Source organism: Schistocerca americana, chromosome 1, assembly GCF_021461395.2.
Source record: "Schistocerca americana isolate TAMUIC-IGC-003095 chromosome 1, iqSchAmer2.1, whole genome shotgun sequence".
Lineage (NCBI taxonomy): Eukaryota > Metazoa > Arthropoda > Insecta > Orthoptera > Acrididae > Schistocerca > Schistocerca americana.
The window spans coordinates 689,631,701-689,648,152 of NC_060119.1; the positions used below are offsets into that span (position 1 = coordinate 689,631,701).

At 40.6% G+C, this 16,452-nt stretch overlaps 1 protein-coding gene across 4 annotated transcripts in view; it reads left to right on the forward strand.

Annotated features, from left to right (window-relative positions):
- The window catches only part of LOC124609172, a 754,237-nt gene that overhangs the window by 275,298 nt on the left and 462,487 nt on the right, over nucleotides 1-16,452 (forward strand). For all 4 annotated transcript variants that reach the window (XM_047140052.1, XM_047140049.1, XM_047140053.1 and 1 more), the window contains exon 2: nucleotides 284-1,242. In XM_047140052.1, the coding sequence (XP_046996008.1) occupies nucleotides 428-1,242 (815 nt within the window). In that variant the 5' untranslated portion in view covers nucleotides 284-427. The remainder of the gene's footprint in view (nucleotides 1-283; nucleotides 1,243-16,452) is intronic.

Here is a 16,452-nt window from a genome sequence, read left to right on the forward strand (position 1 = left end):
CCTCAACCCACACACACGCACACACACACACACACACACACACACACTGAACGTTTACTTCCGAAATTATAAGATATCATCACAGCTGTGAATACAGTAAGGGTTAAAGTTCTTTACGGAACTCTAACGTTAAGGGATGCAAGTGCCGATAACGGACTCGCGGATGCAGATATCGTTTCTTTTATTCGTTTCTTTTATCCGCTCAAACCTCTAAGCATTGCGTCTTACCTCTCTGTGTGGTATAGACTCGCTATTGCTAACTAATACTTGCGTCTGTCGGCAGGTGAGCAATGGCACGGTGGGGGCCCACTACCTGGCGCCCGGGGACGTCATCCTGCGGCTAGGCGGGCGCGACCCGGCCGAGCTGACGCAGGACGAAGTGGACGCCGTGGTGGCCGAGCCGGGAACCAGCCTCGAGCTGCTCGTCATGAAGGCGCCGCGCAGTCGGCTCTCGCGCAGCTCCAGCGTCTCCAGCTCCGGCGTCTCCAGCCCCGTGTCCAGCCCCGCCTCCAGTCCCATGACCGGGACGTTCCCGCGGTACCGCCTTCCCTCCGTTGACGCGAGCAACTCTGGTTCCTACTTCCAGCGCGGCACTCCCTCCAGGAGAAGCTCACAGACGGCCTTCCTGCGGGAGATGTTCGAGCAGACCGCAGTCGCCGGCAGCGGCGCCACGCAACACCACAGTCTACGCAGACAGACCTCGCTGGGAGTTCCTCAGAAGACGTCGGAGTTTCAAGATGTGACTCAGCGCTCGCTCAGGACGTACAGCGACGGAAAGGTCGGTGTGTCAACAACCGGCCCACCGGCGAACGGCTACAGAAACAGCGCCGATGGCATTCTTTCCAAAGGCTTTTGGCAAGACGAGGTACAAGAAACGCCAGCCACTCCGAACGACCTTTCAGAAAGACGTATAAAATTTGCCGAAGCCTTGATCGACGAAAAGAACGATGACGTTTTCTATCAGTCACTGGCAACGACAAATGGCAATCACATGCCAAACGAAAATGGTACTCAGTGGAATCCAGAAGAAGATCACTTACCTCTCGGCGTCCCTAAGACGAAGCCACCAGGCAGTCGGGGCAGAAGAATATCTCCCGTGTCTCAGCAAGACGACCGCCACGCAGACTTCGACTCCAGCGAGGCGGATTCTGGAGCTGCACCTGGGTCCTTGCAGAGGACTCGTTCCAGGAAATCATTGCAAGAAATCTTCCCTGTTCAACAGCCGTCATCAGAAGAAAATGGGTAAGTACTCTAAAACTTCTGTAAACAATGTCAGGATTGTATTGTGGAAAATTTGTGATGGGATAGCCTTCGTCACAGGATACAATATAACTGGAAAAAGTAGATTACATGACAGGGCACTTCAAGTCTGTCCGTTTACAAAAATTCCTCTCACTTGCATCTTCATTAGGTATTTCCGTAATTAGATTGCATAACAAATAAGACTTTTCATTCCATAACTGATCAGACAGTAAGAAATACAGAGCGATTGTAATTAAAATTCCAGTTTCCAGTTTCAAAACGCTGTACAAAACGAATCACTGCTCAAAATGGCGTCAAATTTGAACGGAATGTTATCGAAGAGGGGGTGAACGTTACACAATCAAAAAAATTTAACGAAAATTTTTCCACTAGATGTTGATGTAGGGGGCAGAATATGCAAAATAAAAGACGTGTGGTACGCGACTGTTTCCCGGTTTCCGTCTGAGATGCTCGGCATAGCCGTCGCAGTGATAGGTTGACCACTGTTGGTAAAGATAAGGCCACAATGGCAGGCATCGTTTTGACGTGTAAAAAAGATCTGAGGATGGTCATTACCGACTGAAACCGGTCATCGTCTAAAAATTGATATTGTGATCAAATACTGGAATAAAAAACATTTAAAAACGATTATTTTGAAGTGCAAAGTGGCAGTGGTAAACAACTGATCTGACATCAGCAGAAGATGTCAGCACAGCGTTGCAGGAGATGTCTAGCGTTGGTGTGGAAACATGCAGTGCGCGGGGAGTTGCTCGAACTCTGGAAATCTTCACTCGGAGTATAAAATTCTATGAAACATCCTGCATTTATACCCACACAAAATTAAACATGCTCGGGAATTGCTTCATGCCGACGTGTCAGTAAAACAAACGTTCCCTCTAGAATTTCTCGTTCACGTGGAAGTGGACAATGTACGGCCATGGGACATTCTGTAGACAGATGAAGCCCATTTCCATCTCCATGGACATGTCAATACACAGAATACCAGAATATGGGAAAGGAAAATTGGCACGCACATAGCTGGTACCACTTCATTCTGCAGAGATAACAGTGTGGTGCGGGGTGACGGCATCGTTTATCGTAGTTTTTGTAGGAGATGGTTCCTGTAGGTCCTGTTACCTATACTGTCGGCGATAAACGTTATAAGAGTCTTCACACCAACGTCATTCCAACCATTCAACAACGTGGATGTGTGGGTAGGATCATTTTTATGTAAGGCGGCACTCATCCACGCATTGCACAGCCAGTGAAGCAGCTACTGCAGAGGTGTTTTGGAAACGCTAGAACTACCAGCCGTCATTTTTCTACAGCCTGGCCATCCAGATCACTTTATCTTAATCCGTGTGACTTCTGGCTGTGGTGTTAGCTGAAAGATATTGTGTTCAGTGCTTCGATTACAAACGTAGATGAAATGGAGGCACGTATTCGCAACACATTCTTAACGTCACCCCTGAGACACTCCGATCTGTTGTGGAACATGCTGTTTCTCAATTTCAGCATTCGGCAGATTGTCGTAAGGTCTCCTGCATGACTGTCTGGACAGTCATTCCTGGGAGAAATGACGTGGTGGAGAAAAGGCTTAGACACAGCCGTACAGGTAAGCGCTTCGGTCAACACAAAATTTCTGGGTTTGAGTCCTCATCCGACTCTAAATAACAACACACACTCCACTGTGAAGTGAAGTATGGTCCTGGAAAGTACCCATAGCGTGTGATTGGGCAGATTCTTTGCCATATCCTTTCTATAACGAGTTCCAAGAGTTACCTGTGTATGGAAGAGAAGCTTCGTGGGGGCAGTAACGTATGAGAAACGTACTAGTGGCGTGAAGCTGTTTGGCGGGGAATGAGGCTTGTGCAGATAGGTCGCAAAAGGAAAGTTAATATGTCGCAGCTAGGTATGGATACAGGAGAATCTCTGTAGAAATTAGTGAAGTATAAGTGAAATATTAATAGAATGAAGCTGTTAGAAAGGGCGTGAGACGTGTATGAATATCCTAATCGGTTAAGACTCTTACCCTCCGATGGAAAGGTCTGGACCAGCACACAGTTTTAATGCGTTGATAAGTTTCGTATTAAAACATGTTTAAAAATTACAGAATTGGGGCGAATGACGAAACATCTCTTCATGCTTAACAGGTAATTAATCCCATACCAGGCGCATGTTCCTCTAGAATACAGTTCGTATGACAGTGCTGTACATGTTGCTAGGTACAGTAGGTGATTGGTATTTCGACTTGCGGCATTAAATAATGATATGTCTTGATCGTCGGACAGAATAATGTTCTTCTTAGGTTTCGGAGCTCCTACAGTGATGATGTTGCTCCGCCAACTATTTTTAGGATATTTTAGAACTGAATACTATGCTTCTGCAACAGAATTTAGGAAAAAGAGCTCTTCGTGATGACATTTCCATAATACCAGCTTAATCACTGCCGTTATCAGTCTTAATCTTGTAAGTTCAGAAATGTACCGGTGTTAATGATGTGAATAAGAGCTTTGTTTTGTGTTCTGCCAGTACTTCTCATTATGTATAGACGTCCTTCAGTAACGTGTCTTTCGAATTACTAAGTCGCTTGGACTGCTTCCAGAGATAAATTCGTCTGGGACGTCAGAAAACTTGAGGGGACGTTATATCCGAGCGCCTGCTTTACACACCCAGTGCAAGGAAGATCTAACTCAAGTCCGTGCTGAAAACCGAGGGAACTGTGAGTTAAAATAGTAGAAGAGGTCTGACCTCTTGGAATAATCTATGATGTGAGTGAATCACGAGGTAGCCACCAAAAACATTCTCATCTGTTTCCCATAGAAACTAAGACTCCAAAGAGACAAACCACACTTAACTAATAAAATGTCACGAAAGTATTACAGTGATTTGATTCTGCTGGCTCTGATTTGGGAAAGATACTGACTACAGAATCTTTCCTTACCAACTTCCCTGAAACCAGTCTTAGGCAGCCACTAATCAAATTGTTCTATTAAGGTTCGTACGTTCGCATTACGTAACTTTCTTTGTAATGATGCCCGTGTGCATATTGTGGGCTAAATATGGTTGAGGAACTTGGGTCTGAACGATTAAATAACCTACAATTATTTATACAACAGTTGTTTTTGCACGGTTTATTCGCACGACAAACACTGCTATCACTAACAACCCTATAACTGATTATGAATGACCTCAGTGGTGCCAAGTGAGACCTCGTTGGAGGGTGGGGTGGAGGTCTGTTCTGTTTTCTGATGAAAGCTGGTTATACTTTGGAGCCAGTGACGGCCGGGTGTTGGTTAGAAGGAGGCCAATCGAGGGCCTGTAAGCAACTTGTCTGCATATTAGAAACACTGGACCTACATTTGGAGCTATAGTCTGGGGTGCGAATTCGTATAACAGCGGGAGCACTCTTGTAGTCATCCCAAGCACCCTGACTGTTAATCTGTACATCAATCTGGTGGTTCGACCTGTTGTGATACCATTCATGAATAGCTTTCCAGGGGGTGTTTTCCAACAGGTTAACGCTCACACACGTGCCGCTGTTGCAGCACAATATGCTCTACGGAGCGTCGGCATGTTGTCTCGGCCTGCTCGATCACCATATATGTCGCCAATCGAGTACATAAAGGGGAATAATCGGAGACAAGTCCAGCGTCATCCACAAGCAGCGTTAACTGTCCCTTTATTGACTGACCAAGTGCAACAGGCATGGAACTCCCTGCCTCAAACGGACATTCGGCATCTGCACAACACAATGCATGGAACTTTTACAAGCTTGCATTCAACATTCTGGCTGTTAGACCTGTTATTAATGCACCGGCATTTCATATTTGCAATGGCTTATCTCGCGCTTATATTAACCTGTGATTTTGCAATGTTAATCACTCGCATATGTTACCAAGACAAATGTGTTCCCGACATTTCATTACCCAACATCAATAATTTTGTTGTTGTTGCCATTTTTTCTGTTTATGTTCATAGTGGAAGTCTAAAAGAAGCGCTTTCGAAATATCCGAAGTGGCCAATCGTATGTCAATGGGTTTATCGAAGATTAAAGTCTGCTCAGCTCAATGACAACGAAATTTTCGCTAAAAATAATGCTCCTTTGAAAATTTCGTTTGGCAATTAATACAGCAGTCTGATCTGTATCTGGAAGTGAAACACCTACCTGTTTGCTGCACATAGAAACTTCCACATTCGCCAAATTTGATTTTACGAATTCCTGAGTGCGCAAATGGTGGTGTGCCTGAATATTTTCCCTGCCTTGTTGCCGGTGAGGAATCTGACTCGCACATTAATTTCACGAAAATCGCGGGCTACTTATATTTTATTTTATTTGGTTTCAAATGGAGCCCATTTCACGATACAATTATTACACATAATGATACAAACAGGTCATTGGTCTACTTTTACTACAAAACATAAAACAAAATTAAACTAAATAAGGAGACAACAAAATACATCAATGTGACTGCACCGTTAGAATAAAAGCCACAAAATTTTATCATACAGTCCAGTTATGTGCATGCAAAATGTAATGTAAAGGTATCCTCAAATTTAAAAGTTACCTTTTACAAAGACGAATGAAATAGCAAATGCATTTGACAGCGGATATATTCATGGAACTAAGAGCTACCCTAAGGGAAAAACAGTCCTTAATTTTTAAAATATTCTACAGTGTAGTTGTCCCTGGACGATCGCATTTATCACATTCTACGAATATCTGTACAATGTCTTCGTCGATGTTGAAGGAATCACAATTTGACGAAGAAATGAATTTTAACATAAGTCTCATATTATTGGTATTCATATGACTTGCTCTTAGTTTTTTAAAAGTAAGAATTTCTATTCTCGTGAGTACAAAGTTGAGAAACCAAGAATGGCGTGGTATCTGTTGTTGAATCGTACTACAGCCTAAACCATGTGTCTTTGATATTAAGTTTTACGTCCCCTTAACTTTATCCGAACCGGTGCTTTTTTTATTTTTTTTCTGGCGGGTTCAGTACGCAAATCACTGTATGGTAGGGGTATGCCGATGGGAAGTAGACGCTGCACCATTTTCGCCAGTTGATGCGCACCGCTCCTTTCTCCTAATTCCAACACATCCCGGTATCCATTCAAGATTAATCCGTTGCCGCAGCTCCTTAGTTCGATTGAGACTTCGCAGTATGCTGTGTCCCAAAGGATTAACAGTTTTTACTTCCGGTGCTCTCGGAAGGAGATTAGGGCACTCATCGAGTCAGTACATATTAGGACCTTGTCGAGTTGTAAGCAGACTATGTAAAGTATAGCTTGAAACACGTATGTAACATAGCAGCGATGGCGAGGTATTGTAGCATCTGTGACCAGAGAGTATGCGCTTGACCGCGCGAGTGTTGCGAGCGGTTCTCAGTCTGTCAAATGGTTCAAATGGCTCTGAGCACTATGGGACTCAACTTCTGAGGTCATTAGTCCCCTAGAACTTAGAACTAGTTAAACCTAACTAACCTAAGGACATCACAAACATCCATGCCCGAGGCAGGATTCGAACCTGCGACCGTAGCGGTCTTGCGGTTCCAGACTGCAGCGCCTTTAACCACACGGCCACTTCGGCCGGCCTCAGTCTGTCGGTGAGTCGTTGCGAGTCTGTAGCTCTGTCTAGTTGAGAGCTGTACTCTGTCAGTAGTCGTCGCGTGCATTACGCTAGTAGTCGTCATGCAGAGCGGTCGGTCAGTGGTGGCAGTCCAGTGGGATTGCGTGATGTGGTCTGGCGACAACACTGGTCAAGATGCTGAATGAGGTATACTGTTAGTTAATATAATCATTAGATAATGAAAAAATTTGTTTATTGTAATTAATTTCCAACAAATGCCCCAATAATAATTTTTATTTCAAAAGCATTTTCTCAAAAATTTAATTTTTTATTGAACTAAAGATTTCGTTGCACTTCCCATTTCATTCCACTTCTTTTGAAGAAAAATTTCACTAAAATCACAAAAAAAGAGAATATTATTATTATTTGCAATGCAATTCCTCCAAGCGGTGCGCAACAACAAGAGCAGAAATGTGACTTCCATTTATTCTGAGGTAAGACTTTAATTCTGATTGTTTTGCACAGGGCCAAAGACCGATATTTCGGTTTAATTGAATTTTCTTGTCACTGAATGGACTTTAATTTTTATGAAGAACTTATATTTGAGTCAGATCGCGATTCTCATTATTATTGTCATTAAATTTAATTGCAGGGAGGTTACGTTGGCTCCCATTTCTATTAAGTATTGTCATTACATTCCTTTTAAATTTTTGTGGGGAGGTTACACTCGTTAAAAGTCTCCTCATTTATGACTGATATAGGTGAGCCGGAATCAATTACTGCTGAAAATTTCGATGAACAAATTTTAATTTCGATGATAGGATGAGAAATAGTTTTCTGAGTAACTGGTCTTTCCTGTAAAAGAGTGTCTCTGATATCGTCAAAAGTAATTACATTTTCGTGAACAACATTTTGCGTGTCTAAGGTAGTGCTTGTATTATTGGAAGATGCGTCCTGTACATTATCTAGTCAGATTCTATCTGACGTGTTATTGTTACTAGGAGGATTCTGTGGCATTTCTACTATTTGAACTGTTCTATTACTTCTTCCAGACGTGTTACGCTCTGGATGGTACCTACTGTCGGGTTCATTCATGAGAATATGTTCTTGCGTATGATTTTGCTGTTGGTGAGACCGACTGTTATTATATGTACGCTGGTAATTGTGCTCATCGTTTTTACGTCTGTCGTAATAATCATTCCTATACGGTGTATTGCGATAGGAATTGAAATACTGTCTTCTTTGTACATAGTTGTTTCTCTGCTCCCGTGCGTTACTATTTGTTGAACCAGGGACTATACGTCCACGCGGCGAAACATTAAAGCCTGGTTGACCTTGTGTATTCCATTGTTGGTTAGGTATGCTAACCGGCTGGTTTTGATGTTGTTGTTGTGAAACACCTCTATTGTTACCAAAGTGTTGTTCCTGTTGCTGAAAATTTTGACGGTATTGATAATTAGAATTTTGCCTGTTATAAAAGTTTTGGTAGTTGTCGTTCCTAAAGCGTCTGTTATCTTTCCGATTGGAATTACGTCCCTGATCATAATTGCAGTACTGTTGTTGACCTTGGTTGTTACTCGAAAAGTTTTTGTTTACAAAAGAATAATCAGATTGCTATACTGCCAAGAGCTGTAAAAGATCTCTGAATGCTGAAATGTTTTCTTTTTGCTGGCCCGTTAGAAGTGACACTCGTAATGACCGTGGTAATTTGGAAATGCACAATTGTATAAGTGCGGATTCACTGTACGGCTCACTTAGGTACTGGTTTTGTTGCACCATGTGCTCAAAAAATTGCGTAACACTGGGAAAATTTGTGTTCTCATAATTTGGTAAGCTAATTAATTGGTCTTTAATTCCGCGCTGTGTCGTCTTCGACCAGTACGCTGACAGGAAAGCATTCTGAAATTCCTCTACTGAATAGCATTGCCTCGCAATCGGTCTCATACGAGTTGCCGGTTCGCCTTCCAAAAAACTGCAAATAAATTCAAGTTTATGTGTTACAGGCCAAGTCGGTGGAACTGCAAAGCTAAATTGTTGAATCCAATCCAGTGGGTGAATCTGCGCTCTATCGTTTTTGAAAACCTTAAACTTTCTCACTGACAGAAAATGTTTGTAGTCGAAATTATCATCTCTGTGTGATGGAACAGGTTCAAGATCGTAAGAGAATCTATTGAACTGTGGTTGATCAGAATCTAAGTCCCGTACTCTCTGCAGATTACCCAAATTATACGCGCTGCGTGAGTCTGACACATGTTCATAAAGTGGCGTCTGTTGTGGTATGTTATTAACTGAAATGTTTTTCATCTCTGTTACTTCTTGTTGTAAATTTGACAGTTTTCTACGCAACGTGTTATTAGATGAATCGATCTCATTAATTGTCTGCTGTAAATTTTGAAATTCAGGTGTTTGGTTAAATGAAACCGGTGAAGTATCGTCTGATTTATTGTCATTAGCACTTTCGATAGCATCAATACGACTGGCCAATTCATCATATTTTTCAGTCAGTATTTTTGCCTGATCATCGGTTTTAGAATCAGACGCATTAATCTGTTTTTGCAACTTACGCGTAGTTTCGCTCAGTTTTTTAACATCAGCTTTGATCACATCGCAATCCTGTGTTAATTCTAATTGTTCGAATCTGTCTGTCACTGTTTGAATATTTACTGTGTGTGTATCTGTTTTTGATTTAAGATCAGAAATTTCATCCCGTAATTCCGCGTTCAACTGTTCTATGGTATTAATTTTGTCGGACACTGAGGCAATATTGTTGTCTACATACGCTTTTGCCTTCGCAAACATTTTACGTTTGTCTTCTTGTCTCTGAGCCGTGATTGTTTCCATGACTTGTCGTTTTACTTTGTTTTGATCCTGAATAAATTTGCGGAAACGCGTATCACTGTTCTGTATGTGCTGATTAAAGCGCTCGTTAATCTGAGTGTTCTGCTGTTCGAATTTCGCGTCTATCTTTGCGTCCATTGTGCGCGAAAGTTCTACCGTCATTGCTTTAAACTCGTCCCGTAATTGTGTAGCTTTTTCAGAGCATTGTTTAGCGACTCCGCTAATTTCGTCTCTGAGTGTTTCTGTTGCGGCTGTTTGCATTTCCCTTAATTCTTGCGCAACAGACTTAATTTCTTCGTTATTTTTTCGTGAACAAGCCTCAATTTCCACGCGCAACTGTTCCTTAGTGTCATGGCACTGCGCGGCAACGGCTCTAATTTGTTCACAAAGCTGTCTGGAATTGTCGTCTAATTTTTCATTAAGCTGTTTGTTCTGTTCCCTAAGTTGTTTGAGATCTTCGGCATTATTGTCAAGTTTTTCGTTCAAGTGTTTGTTATCTTCCCTAAGTTGTCTAAAATCTTCACTTTGTTGTTTGACCTGGTCATTAAGTTGTCTAAAATTTTCGTTCTGTTTACTAAATTGTTGTTTGAGATTTTCGTCATTTTTATTAAATTTTTCATTAAACTGTTTGAAATTTTGCCGCAAAAATGCCATAATTGGATCCGATTCAAAATTAGCATTTCTATTCTCTGTGCTGTTCAATAGTGGATCTGGAACTTTCTCGCTTACTGTAACCATTCGGTTATTCTGAGATTTAGAAAAAAGTTTGTCAGTCGGATGTACACTGTCAGACATTATTTCGGAATTAAATAAATCCGTCCTACTTTCAGTACACTGTTCATTTTCACTAGACAAATTTGTCTGTACGTTACTTGAATTTTCCAAATCGGGTGTGTTAAGCTCGGCAGCGCTCATTACAATAGAGCGTTCTGCGTCAGCAATTGTCGTCCAATTAACAGACGAGACAATTGAGTTCGTTTGTTCATTATCAGGGTAAAAGTCATCACTAGTGGTTGGAATGCACTGATTGTTAGTGAACGCAGGATTGTCATCATTACACTGCGTGTCACATGTCCTATTGGTGAAGTTATTTAATTCGCTTATTTCGTTCATAATACCTCGCGATACACTATTCACAGTCTTCCGCGGCATTTTTGCAATAGTCACAAATATTCACAAAACAATTAAGCACATATGCAAAAGCAACACAAATACAACAGAGCAACGAATTGCCGTTGACCTGTAGAAAGAAAGTCACAAGTTAATAAAAGCGTTGCGCCAAATCCTAATTATATCTAAGCAAATAAGAGCAGATATCTGACTGTCGCTCAAAAGACTCTCAACGGAATACGATCCTGGCAGGGTCGCCAAGTGTAACCTCCCCACAAAAATTTAAAAGGAATGTAATGACAATACTTAATAGAAATGGGAGCCAACGTAACCTCCCTGCAATTAAATTTAATGACAATAATAATGAGAATCGCGATCTGACTCAAATATAAGTTCTTCATAAAAATTAAAGTCCATTCAGTGACAAGAAAATTCAATTAAACCGAAATATCGGTCTTTGGCCCTGTGCAAAACAATCAGAATTAAAGTCTTACCTCAGAATAAATGGAAGTCACATTTCTGCTCTTGTTGTTGCGCACCGCTTGGAGGAATTGCATTGCAAATAATAATAATATTCTCTTTTTTTGTGATTTTAGTGAAATTTTTCTTCAAAAGAAGTGGAATGAAATGGGAAGTGCAACGAAATCTTTAGTTCAATAAAAAATTAAATTTTTGAGAAAATGCTTTTGAAATAAAAATTATTATTGGGGCATTTGTTGGAAATTAATTACAATAAACAAATTTTTTCATTATCTAATGATTATATTAACTAACAGTATACCTCATTCAGCATCTTGACCAGTGTTGTCGCCAGACCACATCACGCAATCCCACTGGACTGCCACCACTGACCGACCGCTCTGCATGACGACTACTAGCGTAATGCACGCGACGACTACTGACAGAGTACAGCTCTCAACTAGACAGAGCTACAGACTCGCAACGACTCACCGACAGACTGAGAACCGCTCGCAACACTCGCGCGGTCAAGCGCATACTCTCTGGTCACAGATGCTACAATGCCTCGCCATCGCTGCTATGTTACATACGTGTTTCAAGCTTGATGACTGGCGTACAACTCCGCGTTTAATATCCACGCTTCAGTGAGGGCTGTTCTATCTTAAGTAGTATCATGATAAGGCGAATCAACGTACTTAATTTTATCTGGAGCTATTTCTCGTGTCAATGTGATTTCTTGTTCTGTAATTTTGTAGTACGCACTTTATCTACCATTCAGGGGCGAAGCTGTTATTAGCAAGCTTTAATCTTTTAATGTACATAACATTTCGGTAATTTTGTCTTGTTATAGAGAAGCTTAATGATTCTGTTGATCGTTGAGTGTAAAAAGTGCTTTCATATGTACGTCTGGGTAGCACAAACAGTTATGAATTATGCTGACAGGCAGTTCGGTTTCCGGTGCATTCCGAATTTATGGGTGTCATTGTTGTTCTTTATCACGAAACACAAAATTAATGGAATGTTGTTTCTCTAGTTACAGTGTAAAAACAATATTTGTATGCATACGGTTAAACTGTAATAGAAAACTCTCAATTTCAGCTCTCATGCCGTTAAAGAGAATAAGCTTTTCATGAGCATTCCACTTGTTCTTAAAAAATCTTGTTAGCTGCATTAGAAATTTTTCAAAGAATAGTTTCTCTACATGACTGGCAACAACCTACATGTCAGTAACAAATCTACTCGTGTCATTAATAACAACTAATGACTATATTACCTTTAAGAGTAACACAGTCCTGCAAGACCATTAATTTTACCCTATTTCTATGACTTAACATCAGGTATTGTAAGTACGTAAAAGTTTATAAACCAAGGAATTGGTTGTATATACTATTAATGGTTCAAATGGCTCTGAGCACTATGGGACTTAACATCTGTGGTCATCGTCCCCCAGGACTTAGAACTACACACATCCATGCCCGAGGCAGGATTCGAACCTGCGACCGTAGCAGTCGCACGGCTCCGGACTGAGCGCCTAGAACCTCTCGGCTACCGCGGCAGGCTATATACTATTAATCTCATTCCCTTTTTTCTTAAGACTTTGTATTATGTCTTTCTACATGCTTGAAAAAGACGTAAATGCCGAAACTGAAATAACGAAGTAAACAGTCACGGCTAAAAGCGAACATGACGTCATTTAGAAAACCGAATAATTTTATTTACATATTATATAACATAACGTGTGCTGTAACAGTATTACATGACTCTGTATTTCACCACGTAGTGATATTCAGTCAGAGGCACCATTCTAGTCTGTCCTTGTTCTTCCGATATAATTTTTTCGTCCCTCGCTTTCGTTCACAACTCAATTGATAATTTCCTGATGCTTTAAGCCTCACATGGTATCAGATCTGGATAAATATATGTTCGGGGTCATTTTTGACCCAAAGTGATTCTGTCAACTTTACGGCTATGAAATATAAAATATTTCCACCAAAATAGTAATGATTTATTGACACGCCCAAGCACATTGTTGAAAATACAACTCCATTGTTGCTTGCTATAATTAAGTTATGTATATCTTATACAATTATGTACTAGCTATGTTTGAAATATAAAAATATACATCTTGTTTTGTTTGTTTAGTTCAAAAATTTATTTTATCACAAGAAATTCATATACCACACACTATCTAACAGCACTGTAACTAATTGATATTGAAAAGTTCATTGTGACTCGAGAAATAAGTAAGCTATACTCATCTGACCAAAATTCTCTCAAAGATTGCTCACGTGCTCTGTGTATGCTAGCTATTATTGGTAGACCGAAGACTGCCTGCAGTTCTTTAGAATCACGTTCAATCCAGCGTTGAAGGTGTGGGTGTAGAATTTTACTGTCATCTGCAGGGTTACTGGTATGCATTACTATTACACTCTGCATGTGATTGGTGATAAAAAGTCTGAGACAATCTGCCCTTGTCTGTAACTGTGGTCTAAGGTGACTGGGAATATGCGCAGTTTCACTTATTACATTCCTTGAAACCTGCTTGCGCACGTCAGATCGTACTGTGTCATACGGTATCTGTCCACTTATAAATACAAGAATAGGTACACTAGTTTGCTGAATACCATTATCATCTTCTTCATGTTCACTGACACCCACTTTATCTCCAACCTGTATATCTTCCTCTATCATACCTGAATTATTATCATTCTCATCCTCATTTTCAAAAACTTATTCGTTATCATTATCACTCATCTGTAAATCTGCTAAAGCCGGCTCGAGACGTATATCACCACCGATGATGGGTCAACTATAATATCACATGTTACTTCAGCAAAATGCAGTTCCTAACTGTGAATTTGTCGTCACAATCCACGTGTATTTATTTTCTAAAAATTGTTTACAACAATGGACAGATAAACGTCTGTTTTGGAGGAGCATTGCTGCTAAGTTTTTATTTTCGTAATAAAGTTGAAATATAATGTTGAAAATCACATTGATCCCATAGCAAAAATTTCATGGAAAGCATATCTGGAGGACGAGAAGTCTACATCCACGTCAAAACTGCGTTAAAACTGTTTGTAGTTAAACGAGTCTTGGGGTCTAAAAAGATGCCATATACCATGTGAGGTTTAAGATGTGTCATGCCAAACGACCCCTTCTTTTAATCAAGTTGTGCCACAAATTCCTTCTGTCTCCAGCTCGTAGCAGTACCTGTTCGATAATGCTTAGCATTATGCTTTAACACCACGTTCCAAACGATATTCTCCTATCGTCTGAATTGTCTATCGTCCACTTTTCATTCCCATAAAAGGCTTAATTCGAGACAAATACCTTCAGAAAAGATTTCCTAACACTTAAATTTAAATTAAATGTCAACAAATTCCTCTATTTCAGGAATTATTTTCTTACTTTTACAGTCTGCATATTATATCATTTCTATTTCGGTCATCGTCAGATATTTTATTGCCTAAATAGCCAAACTCATCTGCAACTTTCAGCGTCTGATTTCGTAGTGCAATTCCCTAAGCATCATCCGACTTAATTTTACTACAATCCATCAGCGTTGTTTTACAATGCTCATCTTATAAACTCTCTATTCAAGAAGCTACCATCTCTAATGTTGTGTACATAAAGTTTTTAAATGTTGTTCAAACTACACGAACTTATAACATAGAAGCTCAAGTCTAAACCGGATCATAAAAGACCTGAGTCGTAAGATGGAGGATTCTACAGGTTTAAATTGTAAGAAAGGCTATCGTGTTAGTCACTGTGGACTAGTGTAAAAGAAAGCAATAAGAAAATGAATAAGGATGAACTTTTACAGCTTTTTTCTATGGTCTGAACTTACCCTGCTTCAGACATGACAAATAATGGTGATGTAAATAGCCATAGTGACCCGAACCACAGGAAAGATCGACTGACAGGTCGTAATGTCTCTTCTCCTTTGGCCCTAAGCAATCATAACCACTGCAAAAATAATGAATTTTTTGCCACTTTAGACTGCAAAAAATGTAACCCAAGTAGTTTCGGAAACTATATCTGCAATGTAATGGATAGGATTTTTGAGTTGTCGATCGCACAACTACACAAATTTTTGGTCGTCAGCAGTCTACACATCTGATTCTGCTTGTGGCTTCCTATTTCATCAAGTGAGCATGCGCAGTACTAAAGGTAATGGGCTTGTACTTGACAGTATCGGGTTTGAAATCCATATGTTACAATCTAGATTTCAGTTTTTCGAAATTACTCTACATCACCCAAATAAAATGCTGGAATACTTTCACTGTGTAGGGCACAGTGCATTCCTGCTCGATCCCTGTTCAAGTAAATTACTCCAAAAAAAGATTAAATGGTCTAATGGTACAATAAGAGTACCCTTGTAAGTAACTTTTCTTTTCTTCGATTTAGCCTTCTTTCAACAAGTTAACATTATATCTTCATCCATATTATTTTATTTGACTTGTAAAGAAATCGACTACGATTTCTTTGGAGGAAGCTCCGGAAATTCATACCAGCCTGTTAATGAGGCCAAAAGATATTGTGTCGTGGAGGAAAAGCCTGTGACCTACAAGTTATTTACTTAGTTCCAACTACTCTGGTGCGAAATACTGAAGGTCGATAGTAAGTTTCGCTTGGTGTGTCATTCCCAAGTAACATAGCTCGATGAAACTTGAACCATACGTAGGAAGAACTACTACAGCACAGTATAGAAGGCAACAAAGAAATACGCAATGAGACAAACATAAATGACACTTTTATTCAATGACAATGATCAGAGTGAAGTCACCGTGATTTATGATGGTTTCCTGGACATTACAAAAGGTGGGAAATGGTTACTGATAGGGTGTGTGGTCACCACAGACAGAAGTACATGCTCTGCAACGTGCTCCCATGCTGGCCCAAAGCGTTGATAAGGTGTTCTTGTGACAGCATTCCATTCTTACACCAGTGCGGTTGGCAAATGCTGGGTGGTCATTGGTGCTTGTGGACATGCTACAATACTTCTCCCCAACACATCCCACATGTGCTCGACGGGATCTGACTCGAGGGAACGAGCACGCCAGTCCATTGGAACAAATAAACTCTCGTTCCAAGTGCCGGCCAGAATGGCTGAGCGGTTCTAGGCGCGACCGCTACGGTCGCAGGTTCGAATCCTGCCTCGGGCATGGATGTGTGTGTCGTCCTTAGGTTAGTTAGGTTTAAGTAGTAAGTTCTCGGGGACTGATGAC